The sequence below is a fragment of the Rousettus aegyptiacus genome, unplaced genomic scaffold (genome assembly GCF_014176215.1).
Source record: "Rousettus aegyptiacus isolate mRouAeg1 unplaced genomic scaffold, mRouAeg1.p scaffold_m13_p_3, whole genome shotgun sequence".
In the NCBI taxonomy this organism is placed as follows: Eukaryota; Metazoa; Chordata; class Mammalia; order Chiroptera; family Pteropodidae; genus Rousettus; species Rousettus aegyptiacus.
In genome coordinates this window covers 108,758,755-108,781,084 of record NW_023416306.1, presented here as the reverse complement: position 1 = coordinate 108,781,084, position 22,330 = coordinate 108,758,755, and the positions used below count along the sequence as shown (strand labels likewise).

The window sequence follows — 22,330 nt, the reverse complement described above, 5'->3', positions numbered from 1 at the left end:
TGTAAGAATCCTTACCTAAGACCTTTAAAAGTCTTCTCTTATCAAGAGGAAAATATGAGCACAGACATCTTTTATAGTTATGTAGTGGTCTCATCTAAGAAATAAGCTAAGATTTTCCCTACTAGTAGCTCCACTCTTGGAAAGGATACAGTTTTCATCACCCTCAGGGTTTCGGGGTGGCCCTGGCATATTCAACAAAACCAGCTTTGCTTCATGGGACTTGTTAACTATGACCTCATTGAGCTTCACTGCTGTATGCATCCGCCTCACATTGGACTGGTCCCTAGGAAGAAATGGGAAGAGAAGGAAGAAGGTGGTAAGGCAAGAGAAAACTAGGCATATTGTCAACCTTAAAAAAACTTGAGATACAGAGCTTTTTTGCTCTGAGTATGAATAATATATGAACAAAATGATTTCCTTATAATATTAACATCTTGTCTTTTCTCATTATATGTTTGCTTGTTTTACACCAGGAGCACAGTATAGAGAAGAAGGATGGTTAGCTTGTATACAATGTTAACTTATAGCTGATATGCATATGCAAACAATACAGAGATGCTTGGAGTTGAGGTGAAATGAAGAACAGATTCCATCCCGTGTATCCAGACAAAGTCACCCCTGTGGCACTGACTATGTTATGTGATGTAATTGTGAGTTGGAAAACTTACGGACGCATATTAAGCAGGTCCTGGAATCCTTCCATTGACTTAGCCTTTTGCCCCCGAGATGCCATGTACTTGTCTTTTGTCCAAGTCATGTGCACTTTCTCCTGATAGGTTTCTGTCTCTTCATCCTCATCAGAGCCAATGCTGGTCAATCGTAGCATTGAGTTTCGATCTTTCACCAACTGTGCCTGAGGAAGGCCCAAGACAGCTGTGACTCTACCTAATTTTCTCTTGTGCTTCATCTTTCAGTTATTTTTGAAACAATAATGTAATTATAGTGTAAGAACTAATAAAGCTAGAAGGATCATCTTAGGAGAATAATACAATATCATCTCTTTTAGTGACAGATTTTATAGGACCAGTATTAGATCAATGCAGCAAGGTCTCACCTCTCTGTCCCGCTCTGTTTTGGACAGCCGCATGTGCCGAAGCATCTGAGACCTTTGTTCCATCATCAGCGTGCGTTCATAAGTATAAGCTGATATGTCACTGTCATGCTGCCGCACATATCACAGAGTAGGCAATAAATACAAAGGAGAAAGAAGGATGAACCATATATACTTGTTTCTACTCACTAAAACCAGAGAAAGTATCACAATTTCAACCTAAGTTTCACTCCTATTTTGTTCAGTCATTGAGCTACATAAACACAATATTGTGGATTGTACATCAAATTCAGCTCTGCAAGTCTTTTCCATATCTAACTATTACATATATGTTTCCTTAAAACAAAACATAACCCCAATTTTTCTTTTAAATACTGCCAAGTTATGAAAAAAAGTTATGAATGACTTTAGCATGAATGTATGAATGAAACATATTAAGCAGACAAAAATCTGGCAGAAATACAGGCCTGTGTAACAAAGAAGAAAGCAAAAATTAAAAAAACCACCAAATATACTTCACATACACACTCCAGTTATCTATATCAATATATTAGGTATGGTTAGAACTAAAGGATTAATCCATATTTGCAGGTGATGAATTTCCCAAATCAGAAAAAGTCCTAGGAAGACAAGATGGGGGAAGGGTGGTCTCTTTGTTCTGAAATTGATCTTTCTCACCATCTCTACCACTTCCACCTCTGCTTCAATGCGCAGGTGATACAGGAAGGTAGCCAGGTCCTTCTTCATCTGAATACTGTTGTCTTCTAGTTGGGCTACTGTGAAGATCCGTATGCTGCATTTTCGCCACACCTAAGAGAATATGACACATGCATGGACAATCAGATGCAAGAAGGTAAAAGAATTACTTCCTAAAACAAGGCATTTTTGCCTAGAGCAACCATGGTATATTCATTCCTAGCTTTCTACTTGCTACGGTATTGTACAGGAAAAAAAGACTGATTCATAACAAAAACCGGCAAGAAGGAAAAGATGGTATGTGATACATTAGGAGGGTGTTTAAGTTAGATAGCATACTGATAACCATGCATACAGACTATAATACTTACTATTTGAAATTTCAGTTTATACCAGCCTAGAATAATGAGTCCAGCTAAGCTCTCCATTAGATGTAAACGAGAAATTAAGACATTTCTAGACATACAAAAATTGAGAGAATTCTCCACTATGAGACTTGAACTACAGGAAATACTGAAAGGGGTCAGCTCCCCTAAAACAAAATGACCAAAACAAAACAGAACACATAATTAAGAGTAAAGTGACTATCAGGCAAGGAGAAGCAGAGGAGTGCAACCCTTACTAAGAACAGGGCATTATAAGCTTAAATAATAATAAGAGAATTGCTATAGCAAGATAGTAATGAATGTTCAGCATACATAGGGACAAATTGAGATAACAATGACTGAAAAGGGTGTGGGGGGTAGATTTCAAAGATCCAAATTTGCAAAGGGGAATGGAGATAAGGCATGCACAGAAGAAAAGGGACAACTGTATATAACTATCCTTTACATATTCTTAATGGTAACCACAACAACAAAGAATCAGAACTGAAGTATATAACATAAAACAAGAAGAACCAGAGAGAAAAATCACAAAACCCAACCAAAATAAAGAAAACAGAAGCACAAAGAAAAAGAAGCAATGGAAACACCGAGCTACCAGAAAGCAAAAGATAAAATGGCTAGAAGACGACCTCATATTTCAATAATCACCCTAAATGTAAATGGACTGAACTCACCAATAAAAAGGCAGAATTGCAGAATGGTTCAAAAAACAAAACCCAACCATATTCTGCCTCCAGGAGACACATCTCAGCTCCAAACACAAATGTAGATTCAGAGTGGAAAATGATATTTCAAGCAAATGGCATTCAGAGAAAAGCTGGAGTAGTGGTACTAATATCGGACAAAACAGACTCCCAAATAAAAAAGGTATAGAAAGATACTGAGGGACACTTCATAATGATGAAGGCAATCATGCACCAAGAGGACATAACATTTATTAATATCGATGCTCCCAATCAGGGAGCCCTGAAATATATAAAGCAATTACTATCAGAACTAAAGGGAGAAAAGAAAACACTATTGTAGCAGGGGATCTAAAAACCCCACTGCTGGATATGGACAGATCATCCAAACAGAAAATAAGGAAATAACATCCTTAAATGACACATTGGACCAACTGGACATAATTGATATATACGGAGCCTCCCATCCCAAAACAGCTGCTATACATCCCCTAGTACACAAGGAACATTTTCAAGAGTTGACCACATACTGGGACACAGAGAGAACCTCAACAAATATAAGAGGGTTGAAATCATACCAACCATATTCTCTGATCATAATGTTTTGAAACTACAGATCGACAGCAAAAAGAAATCAGGAAGAACCATATATACATGGAGATTAAACAACATGCTACTAAAGAATAACTGGGTCAGGGAACAAATAGAGATCAAGAGATAAACAGAACGAATGATAATGATAGTACAACATATCAAAACTTTTGGGACATGGCAAAAGCAGTCATAAGGGTTTACATCATAACAGGCCTATCTCCAAAAACAAGAATGAGCCTAAACAAACAACCTAATGCTTAATCTTAAAAATCTATCTAGAAAAGGAAGAACAAATGAAGCCTAAAGTCAGCAGACAGAAAGAAATAATCAAAATTAGAGCAGAAATAAATGAAATAGAAAAAACAATAGGAAAAAAAATGCAACGAAGAGCTGGCTTTTTGAAAAGGTTAATAAAATTGACAAACCCCTGTCTAGACTCACTACAGAAAAAGAGAAAGGACACAAATAAACACAATCTGGAATGAAAGAGGGGAAATTAAGACTGACATCGCAGAAATACAAAGGTTCATGCAAGAATACTATGAAAAAGTATATAATAACAAATTTAATAACCTAGAAAAAATGGACCAGTACTTTGAAAAATACAATCTTCCTAGACTGAATCAAAAAGAACTGGAAAATCTAAATGGACCAATCAGCGGATGGAAATTGAAACAATCATCAAAAACCTACCGAAAAGTAAAAGTCTAGGATCAGATGGCTTCACCAGTGAATTCTATCAAACATTCGAAGATTTAATACCTATTCTCCTCAAACTCTTCCAAAAAACTGACGAGAAGGCAATACTTCCTAACTCCTTTTATGAGGCCAATATTACTCTGATACCAAAACATGGTAAAGATAACACACACACAAAAAACTACAGACCAATCTCTCTCCTGAACACAAATGCAAAAATCCTAAATAAGATACAGTGAACCAAATACAGCAACGTATTGAAAAGATTATACACCACGATCAAGTGGGCTTCATCTCAGGGGCACAGGGATGGTTGAACATATGAAAAGCTAATGTGATACACCACATAAATGAAAATATAAGAATCTTATGATCATATCGATAGATGCGGAAAAAACCTTCGACAAGATACAGCATCCATTTATGATGAAAAAAAAAAAGCTTAACAAAATACATATACAAGGAAAGTACCTTAACATTATAAAAGCCATCTATGACCAACCCTCAGCTAACATTATACTTAATAGTGAAAAACTAGAAACCTTCCCTCTAAGATCAGGAACAAGGCAAGGCTGTCCACTATCACCACTGATATTCAATATAACACTGGAGGTCCTAGCAAGTGCAATCAGACAAGACAAAGACATAAAAGGCATCTAAATAGGAAACGAAGAAGTCAAACTGTCACTATTTGCAGATGACATGATTCTCTATATAGAAAACCCTAAAGACTCCACAAAAACACTACTAGAAAGAAAAAGCAAATACAATAAAGTTTCTGGATACAAAATCAACGTCCAAAAATCCATAGCATTCCTATACTCTAATAATGAAGAGTCAGAAAAAGAAGTAGAAAAAATAATTCTTTTTGCAACTGCAACAAAAAGAATAAAATATCTAGCAATAAATTTAACGAAACATGTAAAGGACCTATATAATGACAACTTCAAGACCCTATTAAAAGAAATTGAAGAAAATAAAACACGAAAGACCCCAAATTGCCAAAGCCATCCTGAGAAAAAAGAATGAGGCTAGAGGCATCACTTTGCCCGACTTCAAGTTATACTACAAAGCGACATTAATCAAAATGGTATGGCATTGGCAGCAAAACAGACACACGGACTAATGGAACAGAATTAAGAGTTCAGAAGTAAACTCACCTTTATATGGACAATTAATTTTCTTTCCCCCTCCTCCTCTCTTTAATTCCCACCGCTCCCCCCGGCCCTCCCCCTGACTTCCACCCCTGATGTATGGATGTTGCCCTTTCCCCTCAAGGACTGGGTCTCTGAAGGAGGGGCGTTTCCTCCCACACGCTCGCTCGTGGACCCGGGGCCTGGCACCTCTGGCCTGGCACCCCCGGCACACTCGAGGGGCCTAGCGCACCGGGTGTGTGGTCCGTAGCTCCACCTGGGGTGTAAACCCAGGTCCTTCTACATGTAAAACAGACATGCTAACCACTACACTATGGAGCCAACCCAGGGGCAATTAATTTTCGATAAAAAAGCCAAAAACACACAGTAAAGAAAAGAAAGGCTCTTCAATAAATGATGCTGGGAAAGCTGGAAAGCCACCTGTGAAAGAATGAAACTAGACTGTTGTCTATCACTATATACCAATATTTCCTCAAAATGGATTAAGGACCTGAATATAAGATCTGAAACAAAAAAATGCATAAAAGAAAATATGGGACCTTGGACTTAAAGAGGATTTTATGAATTTGACCTCAAAAGCATGGAAAGTAAAAGCAAACATAAATGCATGGGACTACATCAAACTAAAAAGCTTCTCTCAGCAAAAGAAATTGTCAAAAAGGTAAAAAGGCAACCATCTGAATGGGAAAATATATTTGCAAGCAATGCATCCGATGAGGGCCTAACATCCAAAATATGCAAAGAACTCATACAACGCAATAACAACAAAAAAGCAAACGATCCAATCAAAAAATGGGCAGAGGACCTGAACAGTCACTTCTCCTTAGAGGATATACAAATGACCAACAAATATATGAAAAGATGCTCAACATCGCTAGCTATTAGGGAAATGCAAATCAAAACCACAATGAGTTACCATCTCACACCTGTTAGAATAGCTATAATCAACAGGATAAGTAATAACAAATGCTGGAGAGGATGAGGAGAAAAAGGCACCCTCTGCTGGTGGGACTGCAAATTGGTACAGCCATTATGGAAAACAGTATGGAGGTTTCTCAAAAAACTCTAAGAATTGATCTACTATATCATCCAGCAATCCTTCTACTGGGTATTTACCCCCAAAACCTGAAAACTCATCCAAAAAGATATTTGCACACCAACGTTCATAGCGGCATTATTCATAGTGGCTACTAGGACATGGAAGCAACCAAAGTGTTCTATGATAGATGATTGGCTAAAGAAGCTGTGGTACATATATACAATGGAATATCACTCAGCCACAAGAAGAGATGAAATACTGCCATCTGTGACAAACTTGATGGACCTCGAGATAATCATGCTAAGCGAAATAAGCCAGATATAAAAAGTTGAAAATCACATATCACTTATATGTGGGATATAAACCTAAAAGCAACAAAAAACAGGACCAACAAATAGAGACTCATAGACATGGACTAACGACTAGTGGTTACCAGAGGGTAGGGGATGAGGGAGGAGGTGGGAGATAGACGGGGTAAAGGGGGTCAAATATAGGGTTTAGGGGGAGGGTGAAGTGGGTAAAGGGGATCAAATATCTGGTAGGTGAAGTAAAGTGGACTTTGGGTCATAAAAACAATAGAATATATAGGTGTCAAATTATAATATACAACCGAAAATTATATAATTATATTAACCAGTGTTATTCCAATAAACAATTAAAAAAAAATTCAGTTTGTCTCATACATACACATGCACACTCTTAGGTTTCCAAAATTTGAGAGACTTTGGTCTTTTTTTTTTTTTAAAGGATGTGTTTACTTGTTAATGTTTTTCCAAAGGTTCATATGGAACTTTATTGAGTTGTGAAATTTTATTTGGAAATAGGGAAGACATCAACTACAAAGAAAACTATTTCTCATAAGGTTGAAACTGGGATCATGGGAGAGCCAAGAATAATCCCTAACTCTTCTGATTCTAAGACCCAATACTATATAATCAAAGAGGAAAAAATTATCTAACAAACAGGACAGAAGTTAAGGAAGACTTTTTAAAAATGTCTAAAATACCTTGTGCTGTTTAAGTAGAAATGGTAACAACATGAGCATCCCTCCATCATGCACAATCCACCACACATCAATGTTGCCCTCAGAAAACTGTTCCACATTACTGGGAAAGAAGGAGATGTTTTTAGCCACCAGCAGGGCCAGATGGGCAGCAGTTGTCACTCGAACTGTTCCTAGGGATAAAAAAGAGAGAACTGGGATACACAGAGAAGAATCCTTTGGATTGCCTTGCTTCCCCTCATGTCAGGAAAACAAGGAAAATGTTCTTTTAGATTTCTTTGAGCAAGATGTCCTATTATACACCTCATTAAGTAAAAAAAAAAAAATCACAGAAAAATCTGAACAGTTAACAGAATTCAGTTGAATACCAGGATTTCCTTTACTAGATATATTCTGGTCACTACCTTCTAAGAGGGAGGACATATAAATTTGAGAGATTTTTGAGGCTGAAGGACAATCCTTCCAATTCATGTGAGAAGTCAATGTAGAAGACCACAAATGAAAACATGGCAATTTCAGAGGTAATTCCTAACATAAAGCTTGATAGAAATAAACAATTCATGAACATAATATAAAGTGAGAGGGTGTGAATAGAATAAGGTTATTACTACTAGTAGTTATTTAGGTGCCCTTTTGAGAACATGCTTCAGCAATGGCATAGTCTCTACCTAGGAGGCTAAGGGGTGGGGTTACAGTAACAGGAATTTAACTATATTCCCTATTTAGATCCTTGGGATATTATGAGATGTGTTTCGTACCAATGAAAGTCTTCCAAGCTCGAGCATCTTCACTCTGGCGCCAGCCATTAGGCCAACCCATTACCACTGTGTTGTGCTTCATTCCCCCAAGGCCACATGACTGGATGAGGTGGGAGATACCTTCTTTCAGCTTGGCAGCCACCACTAGCTGGCAGAACCCTTTCACCTTCTCTGCCTCCATTAGGTGCTTTATAGTCTGAAAGAGAGACAGAACTTCAACACTGAATTGCTTCATCCTGAACCTTTTAACCTGCTACTCCGTATCCATATTATATTCCCTTCCTCTTTCTAAAGTGCATAAGATGGTATCTCCTATAGAAAAGACCAAAAAGTTAAAGTTATCCTAATGAAATTTCATGATCCTTTGTCTTTTTCACTTTCTAAGTGCTTACTACATATATAGGTGGTTGTCTACACGTGGTTCCTCTGCCTTTTTCTTTTTTCTTTGTAATGTACCAAAAAAATCGCAAATTAAATATTCAATATTCTCTCTTAACTGACCAGGGTGGGTGTGACCATGATCTCCCTCCTTCCTCAGTGACTCATATTGCTAGAAATTCAATGTGATAATTCAGTTTCACTTTTGAATTTTTTCAGGCATATATTATTTTTCGTTTTTGTTTCCATATCTTTTTTTTAAAAAACGTTTTATTTTGTGTTTATTTTTAAAAATGTATATATTTTTAATTCTTTAATGTCACCACCATATCCTTTTTTGACATTTTAATAGTAATTATTGAGGACACTTGTATTTGCTTTACTATTTTATTTATTCAAACCAACTTGGACATATTATTTCATTTACTCTTACTCTACTCTTAGTGGAAGGCAAAGGTAATATGGAAAATGGATATGATTTTCCCAAAGGCATAGATTAGGTTAGCAGTGTAGTTAGGATATTATGCAGGATGTCTTGATTTCCAATCCTGTGCCTTTTATTTCTTTTTACCATCATTCGGAACTAATTTTCTTTCCAGCATCTTGTTTTTAGGGTTTCAAAGCATTCCAAAATGAAATCCAGTAAAAATTTTGCAATGTAATTGGAAATTCCTCCAAAGGGTCAGTTCTATCATGTATACTAAGTATTAGAGTGAAAACTACTTTCTCCTTCAAGAGAGAACTTTAATACTGAGTAAGCAAATCAGAAGTAGCAAAGAAATCTTGGTCATGATATGACATAGATTAGTAAAAAAAGAAAAGTTGTTAGTTTCATTGCTCCTTGCCACAAGATTGAGAAGACCCATCTCCATATTTCAAAGAATAGATTTATTTCATGACTTCTCTTGGGGCTGAGTCAATGTTTGCAGTCTATTTGGAAATGCTGCCTGGCCCTGATAATCTTACAGTTTGGTAATGCTTTAAACAGGAAGGAAGCACACATTACTATCTTCTGTCTCATTATTTAGGAGACTATGATTGTTCAAAAGTCAGCATTCAGAGGGAAATCTCTTAGATCACTCAGGAAAGGGATTAAGTTAGATATCTGAGGTCTTACTATTTAACAACACAAACCATAAGCTAAATTACACTAAGTCAATAAGCCTTGACTCTTACCTGCTCAGCAGCTAAAGCTTCACCATAGTTTTCCAGGAAATTCCCCACAATGACTGAGCCCACAATAGTGAGACCCTTTCCTGCTTTAAGCTGGGAAGCAAAAGTGAGGAGGCGAGGATGCTTGACGTGTAAGTCTTCATCTAGTTTCAGCAATACAAGCAACTGAGGCCTGTAAAGAATTGGTGGGGAGTGTGGGTAAGGTGAGGAAAATACTTTGGGTTAGGGGAGCTGAATGACAATTCTATCCTTTAATTCAGGAGATCTATATAAAACATGTAATTTAACAGAAAGAAGAGATTAGGAGAAATGACAGAATTAGAGTATAGAATTATTTTGAATCCTTCCAGTATTATCTCAAATTGATCTTCAAGGAAGAATAAAAGTGGTACAAATCTAAATCATAAATCACATGAAGAAAAAAGAATAAAGAAATCAAGGATTTGGAACAGTTCAAAATAGGTCCATTACACTAATTCCTTGAGCCACATGACTTCCTTATCCTTTAATTAATAAAGCACACACACATTTCTGTGTATTAACTATGTGCCAAACACCACTAAAGCTCTCTTGATTTCTTTACCTCCAGTTTTTAGTGTGTGGAGGTCCTTCCTCCAGCCGGAGCAAAGCAAATCGGGCTGCACTGAGGGACAGCCCACGGATACCGTCACCCCATTCTTTCTCAGCTCTGGGAGAAAAAGGAGAAAAGAACAGGGACAGATTTAAACCATAGCATGTACAATTTCAAAAAAAAAGTTTATATTTTCTGGGTTTAGTAGTAATTTATGCACATAGAAGATTAAAATTCATATTATTAATGATTTATATAATTCTCTTTACTAATATTATAAACTCACTGTAACCAGATCAACACTACTATTCCATCAACAGACTGTACTGCACATCAGTTCAGAATAAAGGCGGGAAGAATCATTTACTTGTTCTTTCATGTAACTATTCAAAAGCAATAATGTAAAATGGCAGTTTGAATTAGAAAATTAATACAGACTCAAAGTTTATTTTGAAAATAATGGGAGAAAGTAAAACACAACGTAATCTTCTAACTCAGTGTTATTTATTGCTAATTTTTGGAAGTTGTTAGTCAAGTCTTAGTTGCTACAATGTTATTCAGAACTAACTTGTTTTTCATCCCAGAGACAATCCTTTTACTCAAAAGATAAGCAAAAATATTTTTGTGTTATACTTTTTTTAAAACTCATCATCATTATTATTTGGATATTATTTGGATATGTCCTTTTAGTTATTTTATCATTGATCCATTCGTGCTTTTTCAATAGGTTCCCCTTGTGATTAAAAGCCTGTGTCTGTAAGATGGTTACAGGAATTATCAGGGGACTAAAATTTAGATATGAAGTTATCTGGATCCTTAATGCAATTTTCTTTGGGCTCTAACCAAAGTAGGCAATTTTGATACTTTTAGCAATGATCAAGGTCAAATCCACAGACTCACCCTTGGTACTCAATGTACTTGTAGATCATACCAGCTATTACCATAGCTACGATGGCATAATACCAGGAAGAAATGAACATAAGAGCCAGACAGATACTCATTCCCATGAAAGAGAGGGCCCTAGAAAATTAAAAACACACACACACACACAAATGAGTGTTTTTCCAAGTAGCTAAAAAAGAAGTCTGTGCTAGAGATGCTTCTTAAATTGTGGTGAGGAATTATTTTTCTTAAAAAAACCCCAGAAAACAAAAACTAATTCACCGCAGACAGATTTTTTATAAAATGCAATAAAAATGAATTAGATAACTACATTTACTGAAGCTTTACTGTGTAAAGAACTTCATAGCTCTATGATTCATTTCAAAGAATAAATAGAAGAGTTGTTAATCTGGAGATTAGGATCTAATGAAAATACAAAGTAAAGAGAAAGATAGAAAAATAATAAAAGAAAAATAGTAACACAAAAAAGTTCATAATGAACTTTTCACTAAAGTTAAAGCTACAAAGAGGATTGGAAGTATGAAGATCAGTTGAAGATCTAAATTTTTGCCTGATAAAGGTCACATCCATGCCCGCCACCAGTAAGTGAAGCAGAGAAGGGTCAAGGAGAAAGTCAGCAGAGAGAAATGTAGCAATAGGTACATATAGAACATATTAAAGAACTTTTTAGCTATGATAGAAAAAAATGGAAAAAGATGGGTGGTAGCTAAAAAACATGATGGCTCCTTTAGACTGAGGAGACTTGAACATGATAGCAGCAGCTGCAGCAGCATTTTGTCGAGAGCTTTACCACATACCAGGCATTGTGCTAAGCACTTTAGAGTATCTCAAACCAACTCTATGATAGGTAATATTATTAGTTACATTTTACAAATAAGTAAAATGAAATTTTCATGGTTATGTGTTTTGTCAAAAGTTACACAGCTAGGAAATAGTAGAGTTGATATTTGACCTTAGGTGATCTGACTCCAAAGCTCACTCTTAACTCCTAAATGAAATTATAAGGAAGAGAGTTTGAGAATGAAACTATGAGAATATGGGTCCCAAGACAGAAAGTGATAAAACTCCAGTGCTTAGCTACGAGGGAAATTGAAAGAGATATGAAAAGGAAGGTGGTTATAACCTGAAAAATGTAGCAGGATGGAAATATTTATTTCAATTTTGATCTTTATTCTCAAGTGAGTGTTATCAGTTATTGTAAAGCAATATATGAAAAAACATGGTGATACACTGGGAATTTAGGTGAGTAGTGAAAATTCAAAGAACTAGCCAAGAAAAAAATTGTATCAAGAACCCAGAATCTCCTAGTTTTCTAAGTTCAATGGTGGACTCTCTCCAAATTGGAGGGGACGTGGGAAGGAAAAAGCAGACTCACCAGTGGTAGTAGCGGAACCGGGGTCTCCAGTTGGGTGTTCGAAGTAATGTTTGCAAGGCACATGCCAAGTTCACAAAGAGGTAACACATGAGAAAAAACCTAGTAGAATAAAAACAAATAATAAGAGGAATGATTATTATTGTAAAATGATTCTTCAAGGGCTATTTTAAATAACTGGGAATGTATGCTCTACTAAAGCCTTTGTTTTAGCCTAATAGCCTTTGATTAAGACTAGGATGTAGAGAAACATAAACTCCCACACACCTGCTCACTTCCTATGTTCTCTCTGAGCACTGACACAACCACTCCTTACCTAGGTGGTCTTCGCTGCTCATCTTTGTTCCAAATTCACTTATTAAATCCTATGGATCCTATATATTTAAAAATCTCAACCACTATCACTTCAGTTCAGGCTCTCACTGCTCCTTTGCTAGATTAGTTAAGTAAACATCCAGTTGTCATTCCTAGATCACTTTTAGCTTTCTTCTAATCTATCATTTATATCAAATTGATCATTCTAAAACATAAATATAATCATTTTGCTCTCAAAGAATTACCCCCTACTTCTAGGTAAATGTTCCAGGTTCTTTGTGATCTGGCTCTACCTACTTCTCTGGTCTGCTACTCCTTAACACGTACCCTCCACTCTGTCAAAGCCAAATTGCTTTTGGCTCTCTGGATGTGCTCCATCATTTGATCCTCAATTCCTTCACACACATCATCTGCCTGGAATCTCTTTCACCCCTCTGCTGCTTAGCAAATAACCAGTCTTTCTTAAAGATACAAGTGACACTTCTTCCAGAACACCTTTCTCGAGTCTCATTCTATTTAGATGCCTCACTTAAGAGCACTCATAGTACTCAGTGTGCACTTTTACCACAGTATTCATCACACTATATAGGGATCATTGCTTTCTTCAGCTACCATCAGTTCCTTAACACTGTGTCTTATTCATCTTTGTATTTCCAGCATACTGCCCAGTGCCAGCGAGGTAGTATGTTATCAGTAAGGCATAGCTGAATGAATAAAACCTAACAGTAGTAGTAAAAGCTACAACCAATTAGTAATAATCAGAAATGAAGGCAAAGAACATCTGAAGTTATATAGGTAGGAAGAAACTACTACTATAGCCTTACATAAAACTTCTCAGGAATATTTATTATATATGTGAAGTTACATCTCTACTTGGCTCACTTTGTAGTTATCACCATTGTTATAGGCCTGATGGAAACTCACATGTATTACATATCACATAAACAAGGATGAGCGAAGACAATAACTGGCTCTTACATGGAAAGAATTGGGGCCACAAGATCCAGTGAGGCGATAAGGATTCCCAGCTCTGCAATGGCAGCAGTCAGAAGTAAAGCCCAGGTAGGTTCCCCATTGGCTTTGCTGTGACCAAAAACCTGTACAAAGAAGGGAAATAGACATAGGAGTGTGGGAAGTGTTTGAGTCAGTGCTTACTGAATCTTGAAGCTATAGTTTCAGACATCTGAAAGGTAATAGTGTTGCACCTATGCTATCTTTTAAACACCTTTACCCAACTCACATATTAACTCATACCAGGGATTTAGATAGTCTGATAATAAAAACCAACATGTTTTTCATATTATATGATCTAGTAGTTCATAAGCCTACGACAACAACAACAACACTGTTTCTCATAAGACCTGAGAAAAAAGGAAGAGGGCATAGGACAGGGTCACTCACCCTCAGAAAGGGTATGATGTTATCCTTGGCTATAGCCTGTAGCAACCTTGGCGCACCTGTGAGACTCTGAAGTCCAGCCCCACAGGTTGAGAAGAAGGAGCCAATAACAATCACCCACGGGGATGGCCAAGATAAGGTACCTACCACCAGATTACCTTTCACAGCATCCCCAAACCTGGGAGAGAAATAAGATTGGAAAAATTTAATCTGGAAATAACTTCAGACTGTTTGGTGCAAGAGGCCTAACTTTTGGCTCATCTCGGCTTTCAACATGCCTTCCTCACTAAGCTTAATCATTTCTAGTTTCTGATTTAAAGTAAGAGATGTGTGACTCTTCTTTCACTTGAACAATTAGAGGCTACTGGAAAGTTATTATTTGGCTTAATTACAACATTGTTGTGTCTCAGGGAATAGGTGGCCCAAGGAGAGGAAGAGAGATAGGGGAATTGCCAGTCAATGGAGTAGTCAGAACACACACATTTATTAAGTTGACAGTCTTATATGTGTGTAGTTTATGGCACCTCCAAACAAATACAATAGCAACATCAAAGATTACTGATCACAGATTACCATAACAAATATAATGAAAAAGTTTGACATATTGCGAGAATTACTAAAATGTGACAGACACATGATGTGAGCAAATGCTGTTGGAAAAATGGTGCTGATAGACTTGGTTGATGCAAGGTTACCATAAACCTTTATGTTGTAAAAAAGAAAAACTCAGTATCTGCAAGAGCAATTAAGTGAAGCATCATAAAATGAAGTAAGCCTGTATTAGGGTTCCTGTCCTCAAAGAACTCAATCCAGTAGCAGAGAGTGATATGAAAACAAGTAGCTGCAATATGGTATGGTAAGAGCAATAGTATAGTGTGCTTAATGTAGTGGTTAACAGAGGGAGGGCTGGTCATCTGTGTGAGTGAGTCTGGGAAAGCTTCATAGGACAGAAGATACTTAGCCTAGTCTTAGAAGATGAATGTAAGTCTGATAGGTGGGAATAATTGATTCTAAGTAAGGAAAACCATACAGACAAATGTGTGAATGGCTGGAGATCTGAAACAGGCACATTTAACTTTAAGTTATGGCTGGAGCATAGAGAGTTTATGAGGGAATGGCTGGAGACGAGATTAGAAAGAGGCAGACAAGGCCAGATAAAAGTACTGGGTTTTTAAAGGCTTTGGTCGGCTCTGAAGCAGGAAGGTTTGTGTGTTAGAAGAATTGTTCTGGTAGCAGCATGGAAGAAGGATTAGAAGGTGGTTAAACCAAAAGGACGATTATTACAATAATCTAAGCAAAAGATCCTGAGGTCCTGTACAAAATGATGGGGATACAGAATAGTGGAAAAAATGAGATCTACTAATGTGAAGGGTAGAATTTACAGGGGTTAGAAACCAAATGAATGAGGGAATTGATGAAAAAAGTGTAGGATGGATGACACGTAGGTTTCTGTTTTGAAAAAAGAGTGAATGGTAAGGCCATTAAGTCCCCAAGATGGGAAAATGGGAAGAGATACAGTGGGTTTAGGGGAAAACTTTTTCTTAAAATTTCTTGCAAAAATGTATTTTATACTCATAGGTGAAAGAAAAGGAAAACACTCTGCAGCTTTCATGAAGGAGATGAAGAAAGTAAGCTTTAAGCTTTTATTTAGAATGCCGAACTGATACATACGTATGTCTCATAAAGGAGATGTTAGAGACACTTGAAAGTTTTATTTTTACTTCCTTCCTTTACTTTTGGTCTTAGTTTTCCAGCTTAATGTACAGGTAAGTCATTATTCAGACAAATTCACTACTGTATTGAATAGCTATATTCACTGCATCTCACATATTTATAACATACTGGCCCTTATTATTCACTAACCTTTTTGAGAACTATATATTGTATGTATATTTTCTCATTGTTAGTCATGATGGATACCTCAGGTCGGGTTTTGAGTTTATAACTGTCTTGGGGTTATATAGGATAATCAAACATAATGGAAAACAGACACATAATTGTTACAAAGAAATCAGCTACTCACTTGTCTCTGAGAACAACACCTTCAATACATGCGCCAAAAAGTACAACATTGCTTAAGTCTACCATATTGAGAGTCAAGGAAACTGATGTTCACCCTTTAAGATGAGATATAAATAAAGTAGACACTCAGGATTATTTCTTCTATCAGTGAAATGAGTTGTTAAATTCACTGAGCCTATAAATCTTTTCCTGAATTTTAAAGATGACGTGGGTAGATTATCTGGTGAGAAGGTGGTAGAAAGCAGATATCTTTATTACCAGGATAAAAATACTGATCACCCTAGTTCTACTTGATGTTCCTATGACTAAGACCCAGGCCAGATCCATGAAAAGGATACAGACAAAGGAAGTTGTCAGTATGGCAAGGATAGTGCCAATGGGAATAGACTTTTGAGCATCTTTCAGGTCTCCAGACCTGTTTGATCCAGCCATGATACCTTTAGAGAAGGAGAAAAAAAAAAAAACAAGTTAATCTCTTCAGTTCCTGGACATTCTGATATTCATTTGAACATCAAAGACTAGAGGCAAATCTAGGAATCTTAAAAATATAATGCTGTCTCCTGAGAAAATTCATTCTTGGGGTCTGATAGCTTCTAAAACAGAAAATAGCCCTACTGCTTACCTGTCACAGAGGGAAAGAAGATCCCCACAAGAAGAGTGAAAGAAGTGGTGATGTCAACAAGGACATATTCATGATTTAAACTCCCTAAAACATCAGAAGATTTGGCTGAAGGCTTTTCAATGATCTCTCCCTTCGGTAGATAATTACTCCAAAGATTCTCTGCAGTGGGCAAATAGGGGGGATATAAGCATCAGCAGTATGGAAAGATATTTATATAATTTTCTACCTAAACCACCTTCTAAATCAGACTCCTCATTTATAGAGCTTTTAAAAGTACGCTTGTTTCTACATGAGCACATAGACATGCATAAATGATAAAGTACACATAAACCAAAAACGAATGCCCTTCCTTACCTAGTTCAAATGTAATTTGACAAAATGCTTTGGTACATACAAATGCAGTTAAATTTACTGATGCAAATTAGTAAAACTTAAGCAGACTAAAGCTAACTGCCCTGTAAAGCCTCTTTGTTTTTTTTATTAGTCATCAATGCTGTTTCTAATACCTCAGCGTAAACTTCCCAACATGCAAAGAAATTTGTGGATCCAACAATTCAAATAGAATTCATGTAAAAAGAGTTTCAGAAATTTAGCTAAGTTAGGAAAACACATATGTGGATGTGGTGACATTAAAATAGTTCCATTTTATCTGCAAGAGGAACATCAGCAATTTTACAATAATACAAAGAATATTTTATTACCCTATCCTACATTAAAAAGTGATTTGCTTAGCTCTTTCAAAAGGAGGTAATTTGTAGCAGACAACACTGCAAGGGAGTCCTGAAAAAGGATAACTTTACTAATAAAAAAGTAGAAAGATGTTGAATTAAGAGCTGTATGCTGAACTTAAAAAGGGAAATGGCTCATTTTCCTCAGAGAAAAGGGAAAAACTTGTCCAGAACTCTCCTAACTTACCTGTAATGACACCACTAGCCAACCCAGGAATGCCCTGGATTGAAGTGATGTTATTATGAATAAAGTATTCATCACAGGTGGCATTGAAAAACTGACTTGAGTTACAGAAGAAGCCCCATAACTTTGATGGTACTGTCATGTTGTTCATTTCCTTGGTCTTAGAGCAAATGTCAATGTGTCTTGATGAAAGAGTCCGGTTACCCAGCATGCATACACTAAGTAAAAACAAACAGGGAGAAAGATGAAGCAAAGGAAAAAAATTTTTAAAAAGAAAATAGGTTAGAAATAGGTTAGTAAATAATAGGTTAGTAAAGAAAAAAAAAAATCTCATCTCTGAGAGCTCCTACTGTCATGGATGGGAAAGAAGAAACTACTATTTATTGACTAGCCCTGTCAATTTAATCCTTACAGTGACCTCACATAATATGTATTAGTATTTTGATTCTGTAGATGAAGGAACTGAAGTTTGGGGAGATAAAGAAGTCTGCCTGAGGTCATACAGGTGCTGGTAGTAGTGATCAAATTTAAGTAGAAGAACAGTCTGAAGACACTGTGCTGACTTATCTTCCAAAATGTCTAGGTTATTAACCAATTGTTATGTCTAAAAGAATCCTAGAGTCCTTTTGTTCTTTCCAAAAAAAATTTCCACTAATTTTATTTTTGGTCTAGGAAAGCCTTATGTTAAAACAAACCCCTTGAAAATGTTATGCTAAAAGTCAAACCTTCCGGCTACTGTTTGGAGGAAGACAGCTTGGCTAAAATTAAAAAGCACATCCATCTGTGGCCTAAGAGAAAATTGTTTTTGAACTTAAGCCTAGACACAGTGGGAGTAAGGATATTTAAGGATAATACAAACAGTTGCTGCTGATTTTATTTTTTCTTTAACTCAGAGATACAAAAACGAAAAAAGGAATAATACACTCACAGTTAAAATATCTCAGAACAAAGCAACTTTTAAAATCTGCAAAATGACAGCATAAACACTTAATGAACCATTACTCAGCTTCAACAATTCTCAACATTTCCCAGTCTTGTTTCATGCATTCCTCCAGGTTTTTGTTTTGTTTTGCAGGTATATTTTAACCAATTTCCTGTTTTCCCTGAAAACCTGCTGGCGGCGCTTGTGGCTCCAGCATTTACTCTGAGATAACTAGCAGATTACAGTCCTAACTTTGACCCCCAAATCTGCCATGAAGTAGCTCGTTTTTCATTATTATTTTTCACATCGCTCTAGTGTACCGACAGTCTTTGAAAACAAATGACATCATTCTATTGATAGCATTCTGTTTTTAGTAGTGATATTTCCATTTACAAAGTAGAGTGATGTTTTATCGCTGAAAATGTCAAATCCTAGAAAACACAGCATTCCTATGTGTCATGTTAAATTAACTAATGCTGGCAGTGGGCCACACCTTTTTTTCCTCAATGGGAAAAGGGTTAAAATAATACCACACATCATGACCTTTTATCCATTTAAAAAAAAAAAAAGGCTTCGAAGGAGAACTAGAGACAAAATGGAATTTCCCAAATTAAGATATGGCCAGAAGCAGCCATTAGTACTTGAATGACTCTAAAATGGATCTTCAGCCAGTCTGCAATCCCTAGATTAGCAGACTGAAACTTTATGATGGAATCTATTGCTGATATCGTTTAGCAGTAGCAGGGTTCATTTTCTTGCTCTGCCATTAATTAACTTTGGGACAAATCGTTTAATTTAATCTCTATAAGCCTAATTTTTCATCTTGAAAAATCTACTTTTCTGTAATCAGGTTAAATCAACACAGGACTGATGAGTTCAATCCCTGGATGATTCAGATGACTTTTCAAAAATTACAAACAACACTCTGCTGGCTAGTCCTTATGCCAGTAGTCATATGAAAAACAGGTTAGTCTATGAGTCACATCTATACAAATACATTACTTCAAAAAATATACTTTAAGGCACCTGCACTACTTATGGTATATAATATAATCTATACACAGAGATATAAATGCAAATAAGGTGACATTTATTTCCCTGTATTCTATAGGACTAGGAAGTACACTGTGGTGCTAACAATTAAAAATTTAATAGATCACAAATATTTAGGTAGGAGTTTAGATTTCCTTTGACTCTCTTGATTTTTCATTAACACAAAGAATCCAACATTTTAATACTTTATAAAGGTTATTAACAAAAACTATGCTGTTTGAAAAGCCCTTCATGAATAGTTTGAACATGCCCAATCATTATCGGACAGTCCTGAAAAACCCTAATACCTATATCCAAATGATGGTTACAGCTTCCAATTCTATACTTGGGATGTGAGGAAAAGGACCAACATGATATAATTTGCTGGTAGGCTTCCTGCCTAGATGTAAACTGGGCTTAACCAAAAGGGAAATCTCAAGAGAGACTGTGAAATTCTGACTTGAAATGGTCACATCAATAGACACTGTCAATGACTACTGAATAATAATGGTCAGTCAGAGAGACAGACACATACGGGAAGTGTGGAGGGGCAAAAGACGATTTGATGGCTCCAGCATAGATGGCCAAGATGGACACAATGACACAGGCCAGAAAAAGTGAGGCAAACTTGTTCACATAGCGTACGCCGATGAATACCACCAAAACCATGAGGACCAGGAAAGCTGTGCCATAGACACGCATGTTATTTAGCATGGCTGCTGATTCCTTGAGTGCATCATCACTACGAAAGATGGCAGCCCGGGGGACAATATATATCTGTTAAGCAAAAGAAGTAGAAAATTAGGTAATTTCAAAGTAATCAAGAAAAAGGATGTTATAGTTTGCATTTGCTTTCAAAATGGAAAGCAAAGATGAGAAAGAAAATGGCTATAAACTTAGTCTAACTCCTATTTGGATCTAGAATGCCTATGGAAATGGGATTGATTTTTTAAGTCTACATGGTACTTTGAATATCTATATTTCCTTATTTTTGAAAAAAAAAGGAATGAATTAATTACTTATTCAAAGGGTTATATAAAATAACAATTTTCTTGAGTCCTATTTCTGCTATCACTAAATAGTAAAAAATATATCCCAGTAAATAAATTAAAAAACGAAAAACATTTTAGTTCATTAAGATATATATATCAAAAAAGACAAACTTTATTTCACTTTTTCCCAATTAGCACAAGTCTTCCTTGGAGACCTTAACTACTTGGTTGAGGTGGTAGAGTGGAGGTGATTGGGTGACAGGGAAGGAGTAGGCAGGGAAAGGACACCCTCACCTTTTTGCTTCACATTCCCACTAGGAGGCCAACATATGTTTGCAAAGTGTGATAGAGGTAAGATAAGGTGAAGCGTAATAAAACAAGGTATGCCTTTAATAGGTTAGCTGATTGCAATCAATCACTTGATTCCTATAGCTGATCTCTCAAAAGCTTTGATATCATAGAACAAAGTAAATTCAGATCTACCTATTTTTTACACTTCAGAACACAATTAAGTCATTACTCACCAGAAAAATTTCAATGGCACCAAGGATATACATGGCTGCTGCAAACGTGGTACCAAGATAAAAGCAGAGGCCAACAGCCCCACCAAACTCTGGGCCCAGTGCCCTGGAAATCATAAAGTATGAGCCCCCAGCTAAAAGACAAAGTAGAAGGTGATCAGGATAAAGAAAGCATATTAGTAAGAAAAATGTAAACAAATCATAAGAAGGATAAAAATATACATTATGGTTAAATTTTTCAGGTTTTTGAAAATGCTGAATGTGATTAAAAGCAGATTTGCTAGTGGGAAGTAAAAGATGAAACCTTTATATAGCAGGATATACTGCACAACTAATGCTCCACAAGAAGCAGCACAATTTGTCAGTATTAAAAAAATAACAGAGAATATTTATTGCAGATATAAAAGAGCCAAATAAATTATACTCTAACTATAAAAGAAGCTAAGAATGCAATGGAAATTAAAGACTCTGAAACACAAAGAACATTTTAAAAAGGTATCCTAAAATCAAATAGTAATAGTGTCTATGGCCAACAGATTAAATAGTATTCTATTCCTTGGAAGTTTGCACCTCTGGCTTTACAACATAAACATACAGAAATTATTGACAATCCTGGGAGTCCGATCTTAGCCTACTAACCTGGCACCACTCCATTAGTCGCAATGGCACTCATGGAGATAGCAGTCAACATTGTCTGTAAAGAAAGGGAAGGAAGAAGTTGTTACTATATAAAGAGGACATTTCTGTACTACTTTCCCCTCTTTGGATGTCAGAGCACTTATCAAACATTTACCTCTATCTACTTTTATGGAGGGTGTTGTCTGTCATACCTAATTGGTATGAAAATGAGATGATGTGGTTCAATTCAGTATACTAGTCAGACTACTATTAACTGGAGTATTCTGTGAAAATGCCCCTACATCATAATCAGTAGGTTAGGTGCTATTAAGGACCACTGATCTCTCCCTGGATCTTTTAGTTAAAATAATTTGAAAAACAGGTTAAAAACTGATTAAAGACTGGCTATAATAACAAGAACAATATTCAGTAAGGAAGGGAACCATGAAAGACCTCTGAGCTCATAAACACTGTATTTTAAAAACATTACCTGGTAGCAGAATATAGAATGGACTG

General features: G+C 36.3%; 1 protein-coding gene across 5 annotated transcripts in view; it reads right to left on the bottom strand.

Moving 5' to 3' along the window:
* Positions 1-22,330, bottom strand: part of SLC12A6 (solute carrier family 12 member 6) — an 83,205-nt gene that overhangs the window by 3,771 nt on the left and 57,104 nt on the right. For all 5 annotated transcript variants that reach the window (XM_016160810.2, XM_036218150.1, XM_016160809.2 and 2 more), the window contains 19 exons: positions 21,836-21,890; positions 21,200-21,330; positions 20,219-20,460; positions 17,733-17,947; positions 16,818-16,976; positions 16,534-16,632; positions 16,197-16,254; positions 14,177-14,351; positions 13,754-13,872; positions 12,464-12,562; positions 11,086-11,205; positions 10,198-10,302; positions 9,618-9,786; positions 8,064-8,259; positions 7,309-7,478; positions 1,730-1,861; positions 1,055-1,162; positions 669-853; positions 150-283 (listed from right to left, as the gene is read on the bottom strand). In XM_016160810.2, coding sequence (XP_016016296.1) covers positions 150-283; positions 669-853; positions 1,055-1,162; positions 1,730-1,861; positions 7,309-7,478; positions 8,064-8,259; positions 9,618-9,786; positions 10,198-10,302; positions 11,086-11,205; positions 12,464-12,562; positions 13,754-13,872; positions 14,177-14,351; positions 16,197-16,254; positions 16,534-16,632; positions 16,818-16,976; positions 17,733-17,947; positions 20,219-20,460; positions 21,200-21,330; positions 21,836-21,890 — 2,671 coding nt within the window. The remainder of the gene's footprint in view (positions 1-149; positions 284-668; positions 854-1,054; positions 1,163-1,729; positions 1,862-7,308; positions 7,479-8,063; positions 8,260-9,617; positions 9,787-10,197; positions 10,303-11,085; positions 11,206-12,463; positions 12,563-13,753; positions 13,873-14,176; positions 14,352-16,196; positions 16,255-16,533; positions 16,633-16,817; positions 16,977-17,732; positions 17,948-20,218; positions 20,461-21,199; positions 21,331-21,835; positions 21,891-22,330) is intronic.